Here is a 16,363-nt window from a genome sequence, read left to right as displayed (position 1 = left end):
ACGACAAGTCCAAATGGATTGGACACCCCTGAGGTAAAAGCATTTTAAATGTTTTGTCATTGTCACCATGCAGTCTGAATTCCAGCTTCTTGTGCGGGCCCAATTCAATGATCTTTTCATCATTTGCCACAGCCAATAAGCACGGGGCTGCAGCTGGCCCGCGGACTGTAGTTTGGACACCACAGTTAACCTTCTCGCGTGAAGCTCCGCCTCACCAGTCGCCTAGTGGAGGGACGCCGGAACGGACTGACAGGTAATCTGCATTCATCATCAATATACATTACCTGTATGTCATTTGTATTTATTGACATGTTTTCACAATATTGACTTTTATTTTTGAAAATTCTATATACTGCTCTAAAAATGTCCACGTGTTGGCCCCCAAAAATGTTTTCATGCTTCGACCGACGTGAGGTCAATCTATGAAAATGTTTGTAAATGATGTTTACAGAAGAACAGAAATCGAAGGATGAAATTTAAGATTTTTTATTTATTTTTGTTCATTTTCAGGTCTGTTAAAGATGAAGCAAAACGTCAGCCGGAACTCGTCGTGGTCAGTCGGGCCGCGGTCTCACCGGGAGAACGTGACCTACGTGGACTTTTACCTCCACCGGCCGTCGGTGGCGGCGGTTTTCGCCGCCTCCTACCTGCTCGTCTTCCTGACGTGCATGCTGGGTAATGGTGTGGTTTGCTTGACGGTGCTCCGGCGCAGGGCCATGCGAACCGTCACCAACTTGTTCATCCTCAACCTGGCTGTCAGCGACTTGCTGGTGGGCGTCTTCTGCGTGCCCACCACCCTGGTGGACAACATCATCACGGGTAGGGAAAGCTTTCCTCGCCCTAAACCATCTCGGAGTTCAGGTCGATGGGAAAGGAAAGGATGGCGAGACTTCTGATTTGACAGAACGGTAACGTCACTAAGGCCGTTGGCTCGAACCTCCCGCTGAAAATGGATGGGACGTCTAACTAGGGATTGAACACTTGTTCTCAGAACTGCGAGGCGGACCTGCTAACCACTCAATCATGGTGCCACCCTATGTATAGTAGATAATTTGTCTGTTAATTGGCTCTTGAGAGAATTCCCCTGACCTGAACCCCATTGGAAATTGATGGGAGATTCCAAAGCAAACAACGAATGGAGTTTGTTTTCCACCCATGCTTTGAAAAATGCACTGAATGGAAATGATTGACACCAAATATTGATTATTTTTTGTTTGTTTGCAGGATGGCCTTTTGGGAACGTGATGTGCAAATTAAGCGGCACGGTTCAGGGAATCTCCGTGTCGGCGTCCATCTTCACGCTGGTGGCCGTCGCCGTGGACAGGTGTGGCGATCGTCGGGAAATATTTGAACGCCGCGTTTTGATCGTCGACCGATTCCGTGTCGTCGCCGCGTCCAGGTTCCGTTGCATCGTGTATCCCTTCAAGCGCAAGTTGAGCGTTGCCACGTCCAAGCTGGTGATCGCAGTCATCTGGGTCCTGGCGGCGTCCATCTCCTGCCCGTCGGGCGTCACCCTGCGCGTGGTGCGGGAGCCCGGCGTGCACTTGCTCCTGCCGGGCGGCCGGGGAAGCCTTCCCCTCTACTGGTGCCGTGAGAACTGGCCCCGCCCGGACATGCGTAAGGCGTACACCGCGGTGCTCTTGGTCAACATCTACCTGGCCCCTCTCGCCCTCATCGTGGCCGCCTACGCCCGGGTGGGTTGGGCGCTGTTCCGAAGCGCCAAGTTGTCGCCGCGGGGCGCCGGGCCCGAGACGCCGGCCCGGCGGGCCGTCTGCGGCAAGAAGAAGCGCGTTATCGCCATGCTCCTGGTGGTGGCGCTGCTCTTCGTGGTTTCCTGGCTGCCGCTGTGGACGCTGATGATGTTGAGCGACTACGGGCGTCTGAGTCCGGCCCAGCACCGCGTGGTCAACATCTACCTGTACCCGCTGGCCCACTGGCTGGCCTTCTTCAACAGCAGCGTCAACCCCGTCGTCTACGGCTTCTTTAACGAGAACTTCCGCCGGGCTTTCCGGGCCGCCTTCGAGCTAAGGCTCTGCGCCGACGTCGCCGAGCACCCGAGGAGCTTCACCCTTCGCGCGCCGACCTCTCGGCCCGCCGACGGAGGGGGGTCCGTCTCGGGTGGGAAGCCGGCGTCGGGAGACCGAGGTGGCCCGGATCCCATTGCAGAAGACCCGTAAAAGGGTCCAGATTCTTGGTAAGCCTCTCTTCTGTGTCTAATGTCATTTTGACTGAACGGTATTTTCACAACACTGTGTTTCTTGACAGGTAGTCCGTCCGGGTCAAGAACCTCGGCGACTCGTCGTCAGCCAACGAGTCACCGCTTAGACATTCGTGGATTTTCCATCCGTCAGTTTGTAGGTACAATTTTGTCATTCCGAATGGGTTGTCCGTCACGCTCAAGTAAATCTCGATTGGTCACGTAACCTCCGTACTGCGAGTGTTTTCATCAAGTTGTCACTTCTTTCTCTTGCTGGACTTTTTTTTGCCAAGTCTGTCAAACAGCAACTTAGTCTATGCCATGATATCGATAATGATAGGATACTATTGTTTGAATGTTCTTCTACGTGTACCGGACGTGTACTTTGAGCCATCAAGTCCAGGCCTAATCTAGACGGGAGTGCCAGTTTTTGTCTTTGGGGACAGTCCCTGCCATTTATTTATTGTCATCCCCTGCAATTACAGGAACGGAAAACCTTCTATTAAAGTCCTTGGAGTCAAGATTAAAAGCGTCCTTGTGGATTTGCTAATCTGCCATTAGAGCGTCCGCCAACGGCTCTTGAGTAGGCGTCTCGCGACTGGTCGTTCCCAATAGCCAATCATGTGAAGTCCGATCGGGAAAGGTTTTTGACAAAATGTATTAAGAGTAGAGTTGAATAGATACAGTACATTTTCGTTTTTTTCCCGGGGATTGTCGTCGCCGACAACCAACGCGTTTCGCATACCATATGTACAAAATGCATCTCCTCAGATTTTACATTCAGAGTCCAAAGAGGAAAATCTCCTTTTGAAAAAAAAAAATCCAGTTCCGCATTGTGGAAAGGTGGTCAAAGTCCACAAAAATATGGAGCGGTTCCATTGAGATTTCCCAGTAGGTGGCACGAGTCCCAGTAACTTCACCAGCCCATTAAATACACCGTAGAAACAGTCCATAAAGCATATTTTTGTTAGTTTTCCATCATATCTGGAGCAGATGAATGCTAAACAACAAGAGAATGACTGAGTCGTAGCCTATTTTTGAAGACCTGCAAATGGACGCTTAGCAAATTGCTATATGAAACCTTTTAAAAAGAAAAAAAAAACAATCTGTGTAGTAAGTTTTTGGTCATCCCACCGATAATCATCTAAAAAATACTTCCCAAACAACAGTTCAAACTTGATCCTCGGAAACCTTTTGCTCGGCATCCCGGTCTCGGTATACGAAAGGCCGCTTTGCTGTGAAATTTGGGTTCTTCTCGTTCTCCAGGGCTACAGAGAGACAGAGACCATCATGGAAATTTGAAGGTTTTTGGCCCGGCCCGGCGGTCCCCTTTTACCTCCCAGGGCGTCTTCGGCCACGGCGCCGTTGTCGCCCTGGGCGGCCGCTGTCTGCTCGGGCTCCGCGACAGTCACGATCCGAAGCCGGGCGCTCTCGAAGACCGACTTGATGACGATGGAGTCCTCGTAGATCTGCGGCGGCACACAACCCGCCATTCCCGGTCAATCCTCCCTCCAAAGGGACATCGTACCTTTGAGCGTCTTCCGTCAGGGACCAAAACCGGCCCTTCTGGGGGTTCACCTGCGATCCTTCCAAGTTGTACGTTTGTGCGTTGTGACACAGCAGGAAAAGGTCCTTCTGGAGGTCCCCCACGCTTCTGTACTTGTGGTTTCGTACCCGCTCCTGAAAAGAGAGGACGTCAACGCCGGGTGGGGGGTTTTGCGACGGGCGACGGAGGCCGACCCTGATTCGTCGGAAGTCCACGGGCTTTCGGATCAGCTCGTAATACTCGGGGGCTTCCTTCCTGGAGGGAAGCTGGGCAAAACCTTTGCTGATCTGACGGCCCAAACTGAAAATACGTAAAAAATTAACCTCACTTTCCTGTTTTTTTGTAGAAACGCCGACCTCCTCACCCGTCCTTGTAGTTGACCACCATGTCCACCAGCGTGGTCAGTTGCCGAGTGAGCTCGGGCGGATTCGGGGGCAGCTTTTCGGCGGGCGGTCGCCCTCGTTTCCGTTTGACTTTTTCACCCGTCGTCCCGTGCGGCGCTTCAATGGGCGACGGCGGAGGCGGATCTTTGTCGCGCGCTTCGTCGCGTTTGGGCTTCTTCACACCGCCGCCGTCTTTCTCCATCTTCCCGCCGACTTCCGGCTACGGTGGGGAAGAATTTCGGCGTACTTGTGTTTTAATACCCTTACGATATTTTCCGACATCCCTACTGTTAGAAAGCTTTTTGTTCTGGGGCTGCTTCCCTGCATCTGCTACTGGGGTTTTCATACGATATTTACCAAAAAACACATTCAAATTTTGTTAGTAAAACTGCATACTGCTTTTGAGCAATTTTGGTTTCAAGTAGGCTAGTCTTGACCCAATACCAACTTCAAAAAAATGGTGGTTCGCCAGTCCACCATCTTTTTTTGTAGCACCTTATTTTTTCATTTTTTTCAAAATTTCCCTGACTAATCCCTTATCTGTTTTCTTCACGACTGCATTGCCGCTCGCCTTCCATCTCTCGCTACCGTCATGGCGTTTTTATTAATTAATTTATTTTTTGTTTCAGGCCGACGATCCAATTAAAGATGTTTGCGGGGGGGCCCCCCTCCCCTGTGCACGCCAGCCGCATGAGACCGAATTCTGACCGAGTGCTGCATGGGACGAGCTCACCGCGGATCATCAAGGACACAGCTGGCGACACGCTGGTATGTTGGTAAACAAACTAAACACGCACAAGAAGCCCATTAGGTGGCGGGGTGGTGTGGGGGGTGAGGGTGAAAGGGTTGGGGGTCGTCTGCAGCATCCCCCTGGAGGAATGAAAGCGTAATCCCCCTAGCACCGACGCCTTGACTAATCTGCTCGAGATGACACACGCACACACCGTGGGGAAACGTGGCTGTTTACCTGAGGGCGGTCCGCAGGATCCAGCGCGGCGGCGGCGGCGGTGGCGGCGGGGGAGAGAATTAGCAAGCCCGCATAGCAGCGAGCTGCTAGTCTCTTCATCAGCTGATCACTCGACGCGAAGCAGAAAGGGGGAGCATAGAGGAAAGGGGGGAGGGGGGTGAAGCACTATGTTTTCATAAAACAAATGGCTGAGGGGTGGGGGGGGGGCAATGCGGACGCTCCCGTCTGCATGGCTTCCCGACGTCTGCGCCGGGCCGCCAGCGCCTTTCCCTCTCCCTTCGCGTGCTTTCGACATCCGGAGTCCTTTTCTTGTCTTGGCTCTTTCCCTCCCTACCTCACCCCCCCCCCCCCCCCCAAAGGTCCGCTTTGGACTTTGCATTCCAGACAGTTTAGCGGGGAAGCGCCTCGACGCGCTCCACGCCGCGTAAACACAAAGACTGGTATTTCCAGCGAGGGAAAAGTCCAAGTCGACTCCGGGCGACATCTGGTTGCCGTTAAGCCGTTTGTGGGATTTTTTTTTTTTCCACCGGGACGTGCCAAAGGGAGGTGAAAAAAAAGTGGCGTTCCGTCCGTTTGGACGCGGAAGGCAATCTGGCTGCACGTGGGTTTTGCGGCGGGGAAAATTAGCATCTGAACAAAGGACAAGTTCTGCATGGAAACAATTGGGCGTGGCACTTTTGGCCCAATTTCTACCTTCAGCGAGAACAAAAACAAAATCTAGTACTTGTGACGAGCAATCTTGCTCACAAAAACAAACAATCACAAGATTATGGTGGATCAGGAATGATTATCTCCAAGGACTCCTAGGCTGGGATTTTTTGGGAGTAACGTTGGCCTTAAGATCACTCCAGGAAAACAAAAATCCCTGAGATCAAATCCAGTTGAAGACTTTTAGGAATCTAGACTGAGACCAGGTCCAGGCTCAAGACCAGAACTGACCCCATTTGTGTCTCATTTGGAATTCAAGCCTAGGATCTCAAAGCTACAACAACAGAAGGTCGAAATATCCCAAGATCTGCGTTTTGATGATGAACCGATTTTTTAAATTAGGGAAAAAAAACACTAGAATTTACAGTTCAAACCATTTTTTTAACGTAATAACTTGCAGATAGTCTTTGCAATAAGGATCCGAGCCAGATCTCAGCCCCCAATCGGAACCTAAGAGACCAATCGATTACCCAAAATATTTTTCAGGTCGACTCGACATCTGAAAACATTGTAATGGGGTCCCAGCGTCGTCCCCTTCGAAAAGAAGTGGCGTGTCAATGGCGTGTTTTCCCGCGAAGCGCTCAAAACCACTGCCTGTTGCCGTGGCAACAGCAAATTGGTGCTTGCCGCTGCTTGCGTATGATTTGATTTGATTGCACTTGAAGCAAAAGCAACCCCCCCTTCCCCCCACCCACCACACACACACACACACACACACACACACATACACAAGACAGAAAACGAAGCAGTTGTTTGTACTTGTATTTATTTATGTTGTAGAAGATGGCGCTCAAACTGGAAAACGAGCTTTTGCAATCCTGGAAATGGAGAAGCAAATCAGGGTCTTCCAAAGCGTCTGTCACAGAAAAAAAAGGAGGATCTTTGTATTTTTCTGTCAAAAGGATTCATTTTTAATCGATAAATGGGATCACGTCAGGGTTTTTAAGACAAGTTAGCGTGCGCGTAGAGAAGCACGGCAATGTCGTTGTGTCCCGCCTCCAAAGCGATCGATAAGGCTGTGCTGTTATCCTGGAAACAAAAAGGCATTTTTTTTTTAGATCATTTGGGCACAAAAAGAATGAAAGCAGGAAGTAACACAAATAAAGCTTAATCTAATCTCATCAAAGACAAAATAAATGGGGCATTAGTTAGAAATTGTATGCAATTAGCATTTGTGTGTCATTAGCACTATGTAAATCTGACCTCATGGAATCTATAATATTTGAAATAGATGCTAAATATTAAAGTTTGCTGGGATAGGCTCCAGCACCCCTGCAAACATCGCGGCTCGGAAAAGGAAATAATGAAAAAAACATATTGATACGTTCTTTGTGCTCTTTTCATTGGTCAATATAGGCAAAGAAGGAGAAGAAGAAACTCACGCCGTCCGTCAAATCGGCGTCGCACTCCGGCCGATCCAGCAGTAGCTGGACCATGGCGGCGTGACCGTGCTCGCTGGCGCACATCAGCGCCGTGGAGCCCTCGTCGTCCTGCGCGTTGACCGCCGCGCCGCGGGCCAGCAGCGCCCGGACCATCTCCAGCCTGCCGTGGCTCACGGCGAGCATGAGCGCCGTCTGTCCGGCCTGCCGGCGGCCCACAAATTCAGTGCGTGTCACAAAATGGCGGCAACCGCCGTGTATTCTACATCGTAAAATTTCAGGTGACCTGGCTGGCTTTGCTGTTGACGTCCCCCCTGTCAAAGAGCCGCTCCACCACGTCCATGTCCTCCGTCCGGTCCACGGCGGCGAGCGCCGCCAGCATGATGGGCGTGTAACCCGCTTTGTTTTGCTTGCTGGCATCGCACACACCTACAGATCACAATTGATTTCAACTAAGGTCAGTTTCACTCAGCATTATACAAACACTTCATCATTAAAAATGACATCTCAAACTCAGTTTGGTTGGCAGGCTACATTCACGCCAATCAGATCTCATGTGAGTTTGTGGCCCAAAAAGTGATCTAATTCGCCGCCATTGATGGCTCTAGAAGTCAATGGCACTGAGAGATGAGTTTAGGTGAATTGGGCATTTATCATTGGCGATGATTTATCTTTCACTTCCATTTTAGGGTACTTGTAGATCACTTTTGGTCAATTTTGGATCATTTCCTATTGATTGATTGATGCTTCTTGTTTGTTTGTTTATTTTTTGGACATTTCTAGGTCACTTGGGCATTTTAAGGTTCCTTATTAACTCCTTGGCTGCCATTGAAGGCCCCATTTTGAAGACAGAGGGCCCATTGAAAATATGGAGACCTAGTAAGTTCCACTTTCCCTCATATACAGTTATAGTACTGTAACTGCACACGCAACACACAGTATATTACTTAAAACAGTGTACTGTAAGTGCACATAAATTACTTCAATGAAGTCTCACTTATGGTTTCTTAGTCTTGTCTTAGTCCTTGATCTCCATTCAACACTATAAACAATGTCCCATACAAAAGGGAGAGTGAGATGGTGCTGAAAATGTACCGGCATCCAGCAACTTCTGGACCACGCCAAAGTTGGAGTGCGACACGCTGTAGTGCAACGCCGTGTTGCCGTTGCCGTCGGCCATGTTGGCCACGTGTCGCAGCAGCGAGGGGGAGATGACGCGGAAGCCCGACAAGTAGTCCTCCACCGACTCCACGGAGGCCGACTTTGGACTGGACACGGAGAACCACTCCTGCTGGACCGTCTGCAAGCAGTCGCGCTAAAAGGTAAAGAAAAAACGCCAACTGGTTAAGCGCTGATGTGGTCGAGCTAATTAGGGTTGGCGACCTCACCAGTTCTCGACTCGGTAGACGCTTGCCTTCGCTCAAGTGCGTCTTCAAGGCCTGGCAAGCCGACATCATCTTTTCGCTGAATTTGCACCTGGAAAGCGCACAATCCCATATTTGATGCATTCCCAAGCGTATTATTTCTTCATTCAGAGTTGGAAATCCATATTTTTGGATGGAAACCGAAGTTGAGCGCTACCTCTTAGTGACTTGCGATTTTGTTGACCCTTTTGACCCCTTGCAGGCCACGACGGCGCCCTTGAGCCGTCTCGCCGGCGTCGGCTCCGCCTCCCTGGACTTTCTGTTGGAGCTCCGATCCGCCTCCTCCGGGTTGTCGGCGACGGAGAGCTTGTGAGAGGGGTTCAACCTTCGTGATGGAATGACATCCATTCATAAATGGCTACGCTAGGAAAGGTGAAGATTGGAGGTACTTTCCACCACCGCAATTTGTAAAAAATAATAATACTTAAATCAATATATCTACCCGCTGGCGGCTCTCATGAATCTCATGTTTTTCCTGGTGTTGCTGCAGCCTTGTTCAGTATTTTCCTTCCTGATTGGCTTGTGCGGGACCGCCACAAGATTTGAGCCCTCTGGACACAAAGGGTCAAAGGTGAACTTATATTTTTTTAAATTAAGCTTTCACTCATATAAGACTTGTTTTCCTCATTCAGACATGCGTATAGCGAAAGAAAACATTTCCACTCCCGACCGAGGCGTTCAATTTTTAGACCCTGGACCACAAATTGCTGTGTAGCGAGACCAGTTCCAAAACCAGATAACATTCTTCACATTGCTAAAATGCTAAGTTTAGCTCCGTCGTGAGAACAGACAGAAGCGGAGATAGAATTTTTAACCACCACGTTCATTTGCGGCGGTACTCTCGGGGGATTTACGGTAGTACGCTACCTCTTACGGCCGATGAAGTCTGTCGCTCTAACAGCTGTATCATTCGTTTCACCTCCGAGTCGTATCCACCCGGCTGACCAGAGTCGGAGACGTCAGCTGGCGTGCAAAGTTCTCTGTTGGCTGCGGTGAAGAAAATCAACCAAAATGTTTTTTAACATAGTGGCAGCAAATCACCGATCAGGAAGTCATAGCTAACTTTTCACCTTCCAATTTTTAGCAAGGACCAAGTCCTACATTTCAAATCATTTGACTCTATTCCCCCACTTTAGCCCCATGATGTCACAGCCCAAGACGTTTGGAGGTGAAAGTGGCTAAGCTAAACCAAAAACACGCCGTACATGGATGAATTAAGATAAAGGTCTGACCTGGGACTAACGGACCTCCTTGAGTCCCAGCTTTGTTACTGATGGATGGCACCGTGTCACTTTTCTGCTCAGAGAACCCCTCCATTTGAGGACCACGACGCCGCTCAGGGACCACGGGTATCTTCTCCACGCGATGGTCCACCGCAGAATTGCAATGAGACGACGGAATCTGCTGACCGACTACGCCGTTGGACACCGACAGATCTCGTATCTTTCCTTCCCCGACGCCGATGCTCCTGGTCTTCTCCGGGTCGGGTAGATGCGACGGTCCAGACGCCATGTTTTGGGTTTTAAGGCCAACCAGGTAGTTGTCGTGAATGCTTGTCAATCCCACGCCGATGTCTCGGGTATTTGGTTTCGGAGCATTTCCTTCTAAGGGGATGGTCTCGACCCCAACGGTGCGTGTCTTGGCGATGCCCTTGACGTCTTTGACCCGGTTGCCAACGGATACCGTCCTCGCCGCGACGGCTTTGGCGGTGTTTGTTAGCTTGTGTTGGCTTCTGAGGACGGTATTTGCGCTGGACTCTGCGCCGATGGCGTGTCTTGTATTTGCCAGACGAGACGCTGAGCTAAAAGTGGCGTTGGTACGCTGGGACGTGACCTGAGAGGACGCCGCGGGTCCGAGACCGACTCCTTTGAGCGACTCTGTCACCGTGCCACGAGAAACGGTATCCTTTGCCGGCCGGACGATTACGTTGACGGAACAGTCGCCGCACGCCACTGACCGAAGTTCCTTCTTCTTCTCCAGATCTGGCCACGGAACGTCCGTGTTGCTCTCTGCGTGACATAGCTGGAACTCGACTCCGACACCTTGCGAGTTTGTAGAAACGTGGACCCCCTCGCCCTTCTCCCTGGTTTCCACTCGCTCTCTGACCTCCCAGCGACTCATGGCGAGATCAGGGCCGACGCGGGCGTTTTTGGACTCAGGTGAGCCACACCACACGGCCACGTCCTTCACTTCGACGTGATCCCCCGTGCTGGCATCTTTCAGCTCAGTGTGGTTGCCCACCCCTTGGCACGTGGTGGTGGGCCTGGCCTGGATGCTGCAGCTGGCAGTGACCGGTTTGGCGCTGGAGGCTTTGTCCACTCGGTTTCTGGCTTCTGCAGCTTGAAGCTCCAGTTTCAGCCGGCTCATCTCCGCCTGGAGAGAGGATTCTTTCAACTCTGCCTCCAGGTGAAGGGTTTTCTGCTTCAAGGAGGCGATAACTTGTTGTTGGGTTTGAATATCTTCTTCTAATGTCGTACTACGTCTGCGTCCTTTCGCAGTTTCTTCCGCGCCGGTCCCCTCCGAGTCCTTCTTCTGGATCTGGAGTTGTGAGGCCAATTGCTCTTTTTCTTCCTGAAGGACTGAGATCTTCACCTTGAGCAAAGGGATGATCTTCACCTGCTCCTCCAGCTCTCTCAGCTTCTGCAGGGCCACCACCATTTGTTCGCGGACATTCAGCAACTGCGTGGAGCCGAAACCCGAAACCGGGGTGCTTCTTCCGGATCCCCGAGGACTCGACTGTAGGCAGCCCGTGCTACCAGCGCTCCCCAGTGAGGAAGCAAGAAGTCCATCCATCTCGTTGCGGACGCCAGCTCCTTGGACGCCGTTCTCGTTGTCGTAGGAGTGAAAGGCGGTGTAGCGAGAAGGAGAACCGGGGGAGCTCACCCCGCCGAAGCTGGCCAGTCGTCGCCGGACGCCGAGCGAGTGGATCGCGGACTCCTGTTCCGAGTTGAGGTGTCGCTCTGCGGTGGTCTGCTCCAACGGTGGGGTTTGTTTTTGCAAAGGAGGAGATCTCGTTGGAGGCGAAGACTTGAACTGATCGCGGCGATCTGGTCCTTCAGGCTTGGAAAAGTGTTTATCTGCAGTGGATCCGTGTGGTGGAGGAAGAGGAGGTCGACCCAGGAGTCTTGTCTCGTCGCTGCTCGAGGAAGATAGGGATTCCACAGAATGCCACTGGCTTTGCGTCTTTTCCGCATGGTCCAGGCCCGAGCGAGGCCTCCTCTTGAGGCTTAGTCGCTTAATATTGATGCCCTTGGAGAAGTCCACTTCACGACCGGGGTCGGTCTCCAAGTATGGAAGATCACCGGAAGAGGAGAAGTTATTTGTCAATCTGAATGCCACATTATGCAGCTTCGAGCCTTACCTCAGGTCTCCTCACGCTCTCTGTTTTAAATGCTTTGGACTTAGACCGTCCCACTCCAAGAGGAGGGACAGCAAGCCGAGGTTTGCACAAACAATCTTCAGCAAGAACTATCCCCAAAATTTCATGTCTTGCTACACCAACTGGAATTACACTATAATTAGGGCTTAAGTTTCCCTTTAAATACCAGATTCCATTCTTGGCTCTTGTCTTTTTACCGCAGACTTCTTTTACAAGGCTTGGAAGAGATATTTGTGAACTGTTGACTTCATTTCATTACAAAATAAAATAGAATTAAAAAAAGACGCTCACTTCGATTGGAGATGAACGCCACTCTTTTATTTGTAGGTTCGTGCCTATACAAGCCGGAACACATAAAAGCCGGTCAAAGAAAATGAATCATTGTTAAAGTTGAAGCAGCTTTGCGTCATGAGCGGCGATCCTCTTGCCAGCCGCAAAAAGGAGAGCGATGCAATATAGCTACGTGCTCATCTTGATTGATTACCATTGTGCGATACAAAGCGTCTCACTTTCAACCTTTTGTGTCTTTCTGTCAATCCACACACGCAGCACATTCTGCAATGAAATGGAGCTAAGTGAAGGAAATCTTATGCTATCAAGGCTATATATATATTTGTGTGTGTGTATATATATGCATATATAAATATATAATATATATTATTATTTCTATATTTTTTATTATATATATATATATATATATATATATATATATATATATATAACTGTCCGTTATTAATGTGTTTTTATGTAGAACAGAAAATTAAACAGAGCGGACTTCACATCCCATGCTGCTTTGCGTTATGTCGCATGATGATGACATTGCTAATGCGTCCAGCTGCGTCCTGATTGCCTCTTGTGGATGCGAGCGACGCTAGAAAAATTGAATTGACGGTGTGTATTGTTTGCTAACGTCATTTTAAAGTACGTAGGCTTCTTTATTTGTCAAAAATCAACACATTGCTAACTTACGATACGGGCCACATTTTTACTCAGTACAATGTAGTTAACAAGTAGTAGTTGAACGCTAAAATAACGTTTCCTGGTTGTTCTCCCCCAATTAACTCGTCTTGCAGTTCACGTGCTCTGAAGTGGACCTTCCCGGTGCAATGTCTCAGCCAGCGGGACCCCCATCTGCGGACTCCCCGACGGTGGTGGTCACCGCCAACGTTCAGAAATACGCCATGAAGAAAAAGAAGATTTTGAACCCCGAGGAAAGTGATTTGTACGAGCTGACCCAGGCTGCTGGACTCACCGTGGATCAGGAGGTCTTCAAGTGAGCACAATCTCTTGACTCCAATGTTGTCTCAATCTTCTAATGTACTTAAAAGCCATTTATTGACGTATGAAGTTGGATAGGTTTTTTTTTAATTGGAAAAAAATGCCTTTAAAGGTGATTTTTTTTCGCTCTTTTACTCGCATGCAAAGTAGTGATTGGGCCATTCCTAGTCTTAATGATTAAAACCTCATCAACATTGTATCTGTCGACTGGATTGCATGTGGTCATAACACACATTTGCCATTTTAGGATCATAGTGGATTTGCTGAAAATGGACGTGGCTCCCGAAGTCCTCCTGCAGACTTTGAAGGCCATGTGTGCCGGGCAAAGGCTCCCTGAGAGTTCTGGTGGGGACGCCCCCCATGGCGCCACCATCTCATCCATCAAAGCTGATGCCAGAGGTTGGTGTTTTTGTAGCTGTTATGAGAAATATTTGCTTATATTTCCTTAAATATCCTACATCTTCAGTTTAACAACAAATTGACACTGATCAACGGTAAACAATATTTGCCCAAAGCGTAATGGAGCATACAATTTACTCAAATGTCTGTACTTATACTAATTTTTTGTTCCATTTTTCAACCAGATGACAATTTGAGCTCTGGGAAGAGTGTAAAGCCTACGGGGCTCGGAACCCGGGCTACCAGGGTCAATGCCAAAATGGCGGCCTACGTCACCCAAGATGTGGGCAGCGCTCCTCACGGACAAGGTCTGGTTCCATTATTTCTATTGTTCTATTTTCCTATAGGTTTCATTACACTGCATTTTAGGTCACATTTTGTAATAGACCCCGCCCCCAAAGCCCCTGACTAACCACCCCAAACCCCCAGAATGCCCCCTGCCCACCATGCCCCGCCCCCAAACCCCCCAGAAAGCCCCTGCCCACCAAACGCCTGGCCCCGTGAACACCCACCCACCCACTATGTGGCAAGGTAGGTCTGATGCAAAAGAGAATGTTTACCCTGATCCATCCCCAAGTCCAGCCCAAACCCAACCCTAGTTTTGAGTGAAAACATGGCCCTAGTTTAAGTGAAATAGTGAGTCAGTGATGTTTTGCATGTGTGTGTTAGTCTTAGTGTTCATAAATTGTATTGCTGTGACATTAATAGTAGTAATGTGTATTAACCGGTAAGTGTGTAGCCTTATTTTTGGTAACAGTGTTTACTGAGTAGTTGCATGTCCATGTTGACTCCAAAATTTCATCATTTAAAAGCATGTGCATCACGTTCGTAAAAATCAATATTAGTATGTACTCTTCAAATACTAATACTACTAATAAGCATGTTAGTAATGTTAATATTATGCCCTAAAACGGCTAACAAAGCTGTCAAATGACTGCAAAAACTCCAATATACCACATTTGAAGCTCGATATGAAAATGTTGGTGTGTTAAAAGATATAGGAGAGATAAACACACTGCATTGCATCAATGCTATTTTAATTCCTCGATTGCCTTTCGTAACGTTCCGCGCGGAAGCATTTTTTTTCCCCTCAATCCGGAATGTTTGCGTCTCTCCTCCTGGCATCCTCGCTTCACTTTGTCGTATTTTCTTACGGTTCAGCGGCTGTGCGAAGCAAAGCGACATCATCATCGACCAGCACCGCCGAAAAAATGCGTGAGGCCTCTGGCCAGCGGGTGCAGCGGCAACCAAGCGCCAGCAGGGGGCAGAAGACAAAAAGCTCAGGAAGCAGCAGCTCCTCCTCGCAGATGTAGTCATAGAAAACAGTAGTATACTATATTTTCGGGAAATATTACACGCTTTTTTCCAATTTACGCAAACAACTTCAAAGCTATTCAACGTGAGCAAAACGTTACAGTTCAGGATGTAATAATTGTTGAGATTTAATTGCCTATTCAAGAATGATTTTGCTGAATAGAATCTATTTAGTAACTGTAGTAACACCCCCTAAATTCCCTGTGAGCAAAAATCAATTTTTGTCAGAAAATGTAAAGGTTTTCCTGATGTTCTTCGGGAGATAGCGCTGTATATTATTTTTAGGATTTCAGATCCAATTTTACGGGCCCTTATTTCTGTGCGCGTTCTTTACTTTTGTGCAACATATCTTAGAATAAACTCAATATCATTTTCCTGTCTTCTTTCATTTCATTTCAACTTGTTTTTTTTTCTGCGCCTTGTCTAAATATTGTAGTCCGTGAAAAAAAATATCCAGAGTGTAATTTCAACGTTTCCACGCACTGATAACTGAAATTAACTTAATTTAATGGCTTTTACTGACAAATGTGGACATCCAATGAATTTGTCTTAAATCTTTTGTCATTAGCGGCCCTGTGGGATAAAGTTTGGACACCCCTAATATTCCAAAACCACAGATTTACCTGCATTTCGAATGGGCATTCTCGCACAAACTGAGTAGCTTATTCAAGCCACAAGGGGGCAGTAAAACGATTCTTACAATAGCCCCCCCCATCACCACCTTTACATGTCCAAATTGTTGCATGGTTTCATGTTGACTGTAGTCCACGTGAACCCAAAGTGCACATTTTGTCCGCATATCTGCATGCGCTAGCATGCGCGAGCGTAAACGGAGAGGCGGTCCGGCGCTTCAGGGGTCATTTTAAAGGCCACGGGCCGCTCGCCTTTTATGTGGCCGTCCATCCTATTTATACGGCCCTGCCTGCGCGCATTGATAGCGGCGCGCCCGTAATTGATGGCGCCATATTGCCGCGCCGTAGCCGGTTTAATGGGCCTTGACCGAGCGAAAGGGGACGGCGGCACGGGGCTAGCTTAACTCTTCCCGCGCCTGGGCGGCACGCGGGGCGATTAGCGTGCCGCCGCTCACCGTAATGGCCGCTTGCTTCCTGATCAAGGAAGCGCAGACGCCCCTCTGACTCCACTTCCAAGAATAAACAGTCGCCAGCTGTCGCCGCTCGCCTCTGTTGTTGCTCGCGGGCGGCCTAAACGTGTTTGACAAAGCCGGTAAACGGCGGGGAATTTATTCCCGGCTTACGCGTGTCACCTCCAGGGGGCAGTGTGGCCCTTGGGTGTCGGCGGGACGGGGCCCCTCCCCCCCTCGCCCTCGCCGCATCCACCCACCACGCCTGGCCTTTTTGGATGTGTTTATTTTCTTATGAGGGAATTTCA

General features: G+C 49.2%; 4 protein-coding genes across 18 annotated transcripts; 2 read left to right on the top strand and 2 right to left on the bottom strand.

Annotated features, from left to right (window-relative positions):
- The first annotated feature begins 72 nt into the window (after nucleotides 1–72).
- On the top strand, nucleotides 73–9,827 carry LOC144091059 (neuropeptide FF receptor 2-like). 8 transcript variants are annotated; one of them, XM_077623082.1, is made up of 13 exons: nucleotides 73–253; nucleotides 511–819; nucleotides 1,225–1,324; nucleotides 1,400–2,194; nucleotides 2,266–2,354; nucleotides 3,464–4,351; nucleotides 4,756–4,894; nucleotides 7,158–7,637; nucleotides 7,964–8,059; nucleotides 8,248–8,502; nucleotides 8,807–8,989; nucleotides 9,095–9,175; nucleotides 9,741–9,827. In XM_077623082.1, exons 2-4 carry the CDS (start codon nucleotides 522–524, stop codon nucleotides 2,175–2,177), a joined length of 1,176 nt encoding a protein of 391 aa, XP_077479208.1. In that variant the 5' UTR covers nucleotides 73–253; nucleotides 511–521; the 3' UTR covers nucleotides 2,178–2,194; nucleotides 2,266–2,354; nucleotides 3,464–4,351; nucleotides 4,756–4,894; nucleotides 7,158–7,637; nucleotides 7,964–8,059; nucleotides 8,248–8,502; nucleotides 8,807–8,989; nucleotides 9,095–9,175; nucleotides 9,741–9,827. The 8 variants fall into 8 exon arrangements, with proteins under 8 accessions (XP_077479208.1, XP_077479209.1, XP_077479210.1 ...); XM_077623083.1 differs by having other exon boundaries at nucleotides 2,266–2,358; XM_077623084.1 differs by having other exon boundaries at nucleotides 2,266–4,351; nucleotides 7,158–7,406; nucleotides 7,462–7,637.
- On the bottom strand, nucleotides 2,837–5,636 carry LOC144091062 (protein polybromo-1). Of its 7 annotated transcripts, XM_077623091.1 has the most exons (6): nucleotides 5,094–5,442; nucleotides 4,108–4,346; nucleotides 3,938–4,043; nucleotides 3,776–3,877; nucleotides 3,534–3,666; nucleotides 2,837–3,465 (listed from the first exon to the last, which is right to left on the bottom strand). In XM_077623091.1, exons 1-6 carry the CDS (start codon nucleotides 5,190–5,192, stop codon nucleotides 3,368–3,370), a joined length of 777 nt encoding a protein of 258 aa, XP_077479217.1. In that variant the 5' UTR covers nucleotides 5,193–5,442; the 3' UTR covers nucleotides 2,837–3,367. The 7 variants fall into 7 exon arrangements, 6 of the variants coding, with proteins under 6 accessions (XP_077479217.1, XP_077479214.1, XP_077479216.1 ...); XR_013305601.1 differs by having other exon boundaries at nucleotides 3,726–4,043; nucleotides 5,094–5,628; XM_077623088.1 differs by having other exon boundaries at nucleotides 3,534–3,877; nucleotides 5,094–5,452.
- LOC144091288 (KN motif and ankyrin repeat domain-containing protein 1-like) lies at nucleotides 6,744–12,966 on the bottom strand. Its single transcript, XM_077623507.1, has 10 exons — nucleotides 12,953–12,966; nucleotides 9,837–11,932; nucleotides 9,472–9,591; nucleotides 9,047–9,155; nucleotides 8,762–8,929; nucleotides 8,569–8,656; nucleotides 8,276–8,495; nucleotides 7,467–7,609; nucleotides 7,184–7,384; nucleotides 6,744–6,830 (listed from the first exon to the last, which is right to left on the bottom strand). Exons 1-10 carry the CDS (start codon nucleotides 12,964–12,966, stop codon nucleotides 6,744–6,746), a joined length of 3,246 nt encoding a protein of 1,081 aa, XP_077479633.1.
- Nucleotides 12,742–15,342, top strand: mzt2b (mitotic spindle organizing protein 2B). 2 transcript variants are annotated; one of them, XM_077623692.1, is made up of 5 exons: nucleotides 12,742–12,874; nucleotides 13,057–13,256; nucleotides 13,509–13,660; nucleotides 13,846–13,968; nucleotides 14,822–15,342. In XM_077623692.1, the coding sequence occupies exons 2-5, from the start codon at nucleotides 13,090–13,092 to the stop codon at nucleotides 14,971–14,973; spliced, it is 594 nt and encodes a 197-aa protein (XP_077479818.1). In that variant the 5' UTR covers nucleotides 12,742–12,874; nucleotides 13,057–13,089; the 3' UTR covers nucleotides 14,974–15,342. The 2 variants fall into 2 exon arrangements, with proteins under 2 accessions (XP_077479818.1, XP_077479819.1); XM_077623693.1 differs by having other exon boundaries at nucleotides 12,818–12,904.
- Nucleotides 15,343–16,363: the final 1,021 nt, after the last annotated feature.

Source organism: Stigmatopora argus, chromosome 16 (assembly GCF_051989625.1).
Source record: "Stigmatopora argus isolate UIUO_Sarg chromosome 16, RoL_Sarg_1.0, whole genome shotgun sequence".
NCBI lineage: Eukaryota > Metazoa > Chordata > Actinopteri > Syngnathiformes > Syngnathidae > Stigmatopora > Stigmatopora argus.
The sequence above is the reverse complement of the archived record's forward strand: the minus strand, read 5'-3'. Positions and strand labels throughout refer to the sequence as shown.

Coding starts and splice junctions, on each gene's coding strand:
- LOC144091059 (XM_077623081.1), top strand. CDS start 522: ATGAAGCAAAACGTCAGCCGGAACTCGTCGTGGTCAGTCGGGCCGCGG. Junction 820..1,224: donor GGTGGACAACATCATCACGG/GTAGGGAAAGCT, acceptor GTTTGTTTGCAG/GATGGCCTTTTGGGAACGTG. Junction 1,325..1,399: donor GTGGCCGTCGCCGTGGACAG/GTGTGGCGATCG, acceptor CGCCGCGTCCAG/GTTCCGTTGCATCGTGTATC.
- LOC144091062 (XM_077623087.1), bottom strand. CDS start 5,192: ATGAAGAGACTAGCAGCTCGCTGCTATGCGGGCTTGCTAATTCTCTCC. Junction 4,347..5,093: donor ATCCTGCGGACCGCCCTCAG/GTAAACAGCCAC, acceptor TCCCCACCGTAG/CCGGAAGTCGGCGGGAAGAT. Junction 3,466..3,533: donor GGCCGAAGACGCCCTGGGAG/GTAAAAGGGGAC, acceptor GTCTCTCTGTAG/CCCTGGAGAACGAGAAGAAC.
- LOC144091288 (XM_077623507.1), bottom strand. Junction 9,156..9,471: donor GACTTCATCGGCCGTAAGAG/GTAGCGTACTAC, acceptor CTTTGTGTCCAG/AGGGCTCAAATCTTGTGGCG. Junction 6,831..7,183: donor ACGCCGATTTGACGGACGGC/GTGAGTTTCTTC, acceptor TTTTGTTTCCAG/GATAACAGCACAGCCTTATC.
- mzt2b (XM_077623692.1), top strand. CDS start 13,090: ATGTCTCAGCCAGCGGGACCCCCATCTGCGGACTCCCCGACGGTGGTG. Junction 13,257..13,508: donor GTGGATCAGGAGGTCTTCAA/GTGAGCACAATC, acceptor TTGCCATTTTAG/GATCATAGTGGATTTGCTGA. Junction 13,969..14,821: donor CAGCGCTCCTCACGGACAAG/GTCTGGTTCCAT, acceptor CTTACGGTTCAG/CGGCTGTGCGAAGCAAAGCG.